Raw genomic sequence first — 6,872 nt, 5'->3', positions numbered from 1 at the left:
TTGGCCCAGGCTGTGTAATAAAGGTTTACGAGAGTTTCCGATGATATACCCACTCAAACCATTCAAATAATAAGCATTATTGATTATCTGGTCAGTGGTAGGAATTCATAATACACATCGCCCAGCAATCAAAGAAAACAGTCAACATAATCTTAATTTTTAAGCAACTTTGATTTGATTTTCAAGAGACATTCATTTGATTGTTGTGCTGTTTCTCACCAAAAGCATCTTGTTACACACCTATAATGTTGCTTCCCAGCACTGTTAGTTCAGTCAATGGAAAGACAGTTTTACAATCAGCTCTTTTGAGTGCTGATCGGGTGCCGCGTCAGTGATCTCAGAGCTTGTTGAGTTGCCCGCGAATTTGGCGACAAAATATATATTATTGAAAACTTCTAGAATTTTAGTAATTCAGCCAATAGGAACCGAGATACGCCTGATTGGTCCAAAATCTTCTCTGCCTGCCCCTTGGGAACTATAAAAGTCTGGCAGTCTCAAACTGCAGTTAGTCAGTCGTGTATCGAGCCGTCGAGAGGATAACGAAGCGACGGCGGAATAGTTCAACGAAGAACAAGTGTTGTATGTAGCTCAAGCGATTGAACTGAGCTGTGTGCCGAGTCCTGGTGTTTATTCTGGGAGCAGCATCGAGACGTGTTGGAATATCCAGTGGTATTGTAGTGAGTCGGCAGTTGGATACAGCTAAAGCGAGGAAACAGTGGGGAATTGCAGACGTTTGGAGAGACCGTAGAGTGAAGCTACGTTGATACCCTTCTCCTGCTGAATTCTGTCTGGCCGCTTTCTGTGCTGTGTGGCAAAAATTACTATCGATTACAACTTGTGGGCTACTGTTTGTTGTAATGTGCTGCTGTGTGTTGCCTGTGTACATCTCGACTGTATATTTGTGGTCCTTGTATTAATGTTTAATAAACGTCATCTTTGTTTTCTACTAAAGGACTGTTTATTTCATCTACCAACAAATCGGCAAAAGAACCCAATTGAAAATCTGTAACAATATATGCAAGTTTCATCACCAGTAATAATGCTATTTAGAAGGGAATTGCCTTGAGAAAGCATGTCTTTGAGCATATTCTGTTTTTGGAACACATTAAACGTTCTTGGAATAATTCGAGAAAACCCTAAATGATTTTTTTGAAATTGTTTGACCGCAGGGTTGGCTATAAAAACGCGGTGTCAATTTGGAAAAAAATATCAGTTAGCCACTCTAGTTGCCGTTAAATTACAGAGCAGGATTTTTTTTCCTTACCTGCTTTTCGCAGTTACAAATCTGAAGTCAATAAAAAAAAAGGTGAAAAAGAAAAGTGTGTATGGAGGGAAGGAGATGGGTGGTTCCCCTCGATTTTGTAAAAGAAAAAGAAAAGCTAATTGAAAATTTCTTTGGCATATTTATTTTCAGGAAGATTATAGGACCACAATGGGACAATGGCAAATGGTTGCTCCGATGAGATAACTATTATTTTTCTGCGATAGACGTGGCCTTCTATTGCGCGTAGTAGTTGGCCTTCTGTGAACGCTGCTAAAGGGAGAATATGGGAAAGTTTCTGGGGAACAGCTCCCATTGGTTTATGCATGTGTACAGAAGTTCATATCTTAACATGTCTTAAATTGAACAGTTAATGCATTAAAAACATTTCTTTTTCCGGAGAATTTACTCCAAACGAGAAACGGAATGAATTCGAATACACAGCATCATTTCACCTTTACATATCATTTTAAATAGTCTTTCTTATTACATTAATTACCAACTTTCGGCGATCAGCTGATTCATCGCGATCTGTGATTGCTAAAATTTTCGGTTAAACATTTTCTTTTCTTTTCTTTTAATGGCTTCCCTAACAAAGTATTTTAAGCATTACATTTTAATAAATATGTGATTCACATTATTTTAAAAGCCTTACACCAATCTTGTGCTATTCATCTATATTTTTTTGTCTGTTGAATATTGAAATCGGCGTGTTGAAATTTTGTATACTAATTTAGGCATTTTGAGGCTCTACGCGGTACTCATTATGAGACATTTGTTTTAATAAACGTCGATTTAATCTCATGTCTCAATAAGCAGATTAATTATTTTTATTTATTTTCAGTAATTGTACGAAAATATTTATTTATTTATTTGCATAGGTGTTATTTCAAGCAAGTATAACATTGCAAATTATTATTTTGCTGACTTGTCAAACAAAATATAGTAAAGCCATTTTAATGAATATTTAATACTCCAGCATATTTAAATAAGCTATTAATTAACCTTCCCTTAACTATTTAATGACATGAAATTCCTTTAGTTTATCGATTAATGATTTTAATTATAAATGTAAACATATTATAGGTCTAATATTTTATAATTTATGTTTTTTAAATATTTATTTGGTAATAAACAACATTATTTAATCGATCTACTTACAACCATCTTCACTTCAGAAGTCTTCGGCAACTGGCTTGTTGGAAATCCACTACTGGAACTACAAAATATGTTTCATAATTTGCATTAGGTCTCAGAGGATTTTTGAAAAGAAACGTCTATAATTTAATAAAAATTCAGTGTACCTCCCTAAATAAGAGATTTTCAAGCTGTAAGAAGGATAATGTAATTTTATGCATCGAATGATATTATTGGAAATTATGTTATAGGAAAAAGCAGCAGTTTTTAAAAACAGACGAATTTTACATATTTTCCATTATTGATTACTTCTGATGTTAGACTTTATTTGTAAGTACAACATAAATTCAAAAGTTTTATTAAGGATATATTTTAAATAAAAATTAATTCATCGTTAAAAAAAAAAAAGGCAGCACTTTAGTACTTTCATTATCAACAATGGTAGCAAAATCCAGATTTAAATATTTATAACAAAAATGAAAGCGATTTTACATTTGTTTCAAAAATAAAATGCATTTTTTAAAGATAAACTTTAGGCATATATTAAACAAAAAATTTTCTGAGATTCGTGTCATTGAAAAAGTCATTTTTTTAAAAAAACTTCGCTATAAAATTCAGTTTTGCATTAAAATATTTTTAACGTTATGGGGGGAGGACGTTAAAATTTAAAATTTATTAATTTTATAAAATTTTCAAAAAATTCTTAGGAAGAACATATTTTTAACCTTAGAAATATATTTGTGCAAAATTTGGCAGCTCTAGATCAACATGTCTTGCGTGTAGATGGCCAATCATTTCTCTCACACGCACACATTTTTGTTATCCTTTAAGTAAAACAGGAAATGTGTTGTGTTTTACATAAAATACATCTAAGTTGTATAAATCTTCTCTCTATCGTTATATATTTTATAAATTTGTTTCGATTCAATATGCATGTTACTGAATAAGTTGAAGTTCAATCACTTTCATTTAAAATTGAACTTCATATTTTATTTAAAATGGCGGGAAGATAGAAAGGCATATGATATAATGAAAGTAATTGTATAAGGTTTCTCAAATATGCGAATATCAGAAATTTAAGTTTAAAAATGTGTTGCTGGGGAAGCCATTATGACCAAGTTACTGAAGTTGTGTGTAAAAGTTTCATTGAAATTTTCTGCAAACAATATTCCCGGGAAACGAGGCAGTCACCAAAGACAGTATTATGCACTCAATCAGTTCAATTAATTGGCAACCGATAATGATATTAAAGATTAACAATTGCATGAAAATTCGTGATTTTACATGAAAATATAGATCGTTTGAAAAATGTTAAAAGCATAAAAGAATTTTTTTATTCACATTTTCTGCATGCTTTTGTTTACAACATGCCGAGTTTTCAACCAAATTTTACTGAACTTACAGTATAAGTGCCGAACAAAGTACTACATTGAAATTCAAAATAAATATCTTGAAAAGAAAATACTGTAAGAAATTGGGGAGCTTTGTTACTGACGTACAATGTATTCGTTCGCATTGATCATACAGGAGTTCTGTGGAAGTGAAACCCGGATTCTGAGTAGGTTCAGTCCAATTAATCAACACTTATGGAATGAAATAGAAACTAGAATAAGTCTCTTTTTCGAGAACGACGAGCAATTCCTGCAGATATATTCTAAAAATTATTAGACCACCATTTTTAGAGAGTAGCAATCATCAAAATATGGACCTTATATTCTCAGAGAGTAGCAATCATCGAAATATGGCCCTTATATTTTCAGAGAGTAGCAATCATCAAAATTAGCAAAATATGGCCCCTTTTCCTATTAGTAACAAGCCACTTATGGAGATCAGCTGGTTCGTCGGGAATATATTTTCAAGTAAATCACTAATGTATGATTTAATGTTCATTATCTCAAGAAAGTATTTCTAAGCACCAAATTGTGACAGACATTAAATCCGTGTTATTTGAGTAGTCTTATATCTGTTCTGTTCATTATGTATGTAAATCATCCTATTAGTATCAAATCCCATGGCATCATAGAACTATTAAAATATAATTTTTAAGACAGTCTGATCTTCTAACTTCATTTCTTATTCTTCATGTAAACTATACAGATATTGAAAAGAATTGTTTCTTCTTTAACTTTCGACAATTGTAGAAAATCATGCAAAATATCTGACACAATGAAAACAGTTTGAATTTCAAATCAACAATGATAATTCGTTATTGAAAATTAATCAAAAATAAATAAATATTTAGGAAAATTTTGTAACGTTATTAAATTAACATAATTTAAAAGAGAATATTTTAAATTTTGAAATGGTGTAAAAATCAATTTTTTGTAATTGTTTTGGGAGTTAAAGCGGAAAGATGCTAAATTCTCGCATCTATTAATTAATTTGCATTTCAATTATAATTATTTGCATTATAACTATTAATTATAATCGCATATCTAATTAATTATAATTTCGATAAAATAAATTTAAATAACCCTCCGAAGTGTGTATTTTCACATAACTGTGCCAAATTTGGTAGCTTCAAATCAAATATATCCTGCAGAGCGCTAACACACACATACACACACACACACACACACACACACACACACACACACACACACACACACACACACACACACACACACACACACACACACACACACACACACACACACACACACACCTTTATTAGTAGTAATTTTTCGGGCAATATTGCCACGTTGCTTTTTCCTTATATCTGCCAGACAAAAACAGAATACAAAAAGTTTCTCTTTTGCCATGAGCAAAAATTAACTTTCCTTGAGTCAAGGTATCAACTGTAACAAAGAGTGCTAATTTACTTTTTTAATTGTTTTTGGGAATATTAAATAATTTAAGGATTAAATTAACTGTAAAATAAAAGGAGTAGGGGCTGAGATTCCCTTTCTGAAGCGAAGTGTTGTGCGCATCCCGACGCTGTTCTTAAAAAGGAGGCTCCCTCTTCCCACTTTCACTCTTGCTCCCTCGTCGAGATGGCAGCCGCTCCTCCTGTTGCTCCCCGAAAGAGACTCGTCTCCATCAAAAGTTACAGCATCGAAGTAAGTCCGATTGAGATAAATTTTGAGATAAAAATTCAAACTGATGTAAAAAGTATCAGTTCAATATCCACTCCCCCCTTTCTTTCATTGTTTGATACGAGGTTAGAAAAAGTACTTTGTAATTTTTTTTTCGCATTAAGTTTTTTCGTTTATATTTTAAAAAATGCAAAGAATTCAAGTTTTAGACGTGTTTTCAAAGGTTGAGTTCAGATATAATAACTTTTTGTCTTTTTAAATAAAATTTAACGTTCAAAGGAGCACATCAGAATCCATTTTTGAACTTAGTCTGTTTTCGCAAGCAATTCTATGGTTTTTGAAAAAATTTCATTGGATTCTATGCAACTGGACGTCTTTTTTAATACTTAACGGGAAAAAAAGTAATGAAATTTATGCTGGGCTTTAAATATAAAATTTAAAGAAGATTTGACACTTATTAGCATTTTTTCGTTATGATTTAACTGTATATTTATTCCAGAAAGTGAATTAGAAAATTTAAAAAAGTAAATTTGATTAAAATAGCTAATTTTGTGAAATTTCAGCTAATCTTAGAGATACCATAACTTAATTCTTAGATTATATTTTTGGTCAACGGCATTTGAAATTATATAAACTTTTTTATAAAGAATTTTAAAATTAAATAGCCCTTTTTAAATTCATTAAAACAATTATCTTTCTAAAAAAATTTCAAAGAATAATTTTTTTTAAAAAAAATTATGGAATAAGTTTTATATAGTTTTATAGTATAAGTTATTATATAGTCAAAAGAATTTTATGGAATAAACATTTTCAATATGTAAACGGGTAAAAGATTTTTGGTTTTTAAAATTTAGTCCTTGAATAATTTTATTTAAGGATTAAAATATATCCTGACAATTCCTAACAAAAGTTTTTATATTTCACAACATTAAATTAATATTCAAACTCTTATTAATGAAGTATATAAGTCATAATCTTTTGTCAATATGCGTTTCACACTTTATTTTCCCCACCAGACTATTTGAAGACTGCAGAAGCCAATAAAAAGGAATGACTTTTACTCAGTTTTTAATCTCAGGAAGATGGTTTAACAAGGATTAAACATGCTTAGATTATGCAAATAAAAAGATTCAAGAATATATTCTCAGAAACTAATTCGACAAAAGAGAACCATTTTTTTTGCTAACATCACACATATTAATCCGGATAGCGCCGTATCATTTTCGAAAAAATAATAGTAACGTGATAATAAGAGACTACTATTTAAAATTTTGATTTTATTTTTTCATGTTCTTTCGGATTTTTAAACCGTATTACAATTTTATTAAAATCACTGAAATGCTTATGGAAGTAATATTTTCCAAATGAATTTACTTGCCGAGAACTTTGAAACAAAGAGCGTTTCTGTCAAGTCAGATGAAAATAGTTTTAGCAGTTAA

General features: G+C 30.8%; 1 protein-coding gene across 1 annotated transcript in view; it reads left to right on the top strand.

Annotated features, from left to right (window-relative positions):
- Positions 1-5,386: 5,386 nt before the first annotated feature.
- Positions 5,387-6,872, top strand: part of LOC129963917 (tyrosine 3-monooxygenase-like) — a 42,403-nt gene continuing 40,917 nt past the window's right edge. Inside the window, exon 1 of the mRNA XM_056078514.1 lies at positions 5,387-5,457. Within this exon, the coding sequence (XP_055934489.1) occupies positions 5,392-5,457 (66 nt within the window). The 5' untranslated portion in view covers positions 5,387-5,391. The remainder of the gene's footprint in view (positions 5,458-6,872) is intronic.

This window comes from Argiope bruennichi, chromosome 1 (genome assembly GCF_947563725.1).
Source record: "Argiope bruennichi chromosome 1, qqArgBrue1.1, whole genome shotgun sequence".
Classification (NCBI taxonomy): domain Eukaryota; kingdom Metazoa; phylum Arthropoda; class Arachnida; order Araneae; family Araneidae; genus Argiope; species Argiope bruennichi.
This window is presented reverse-complemented; position numbering and strand designations above follow the sequence as displayed.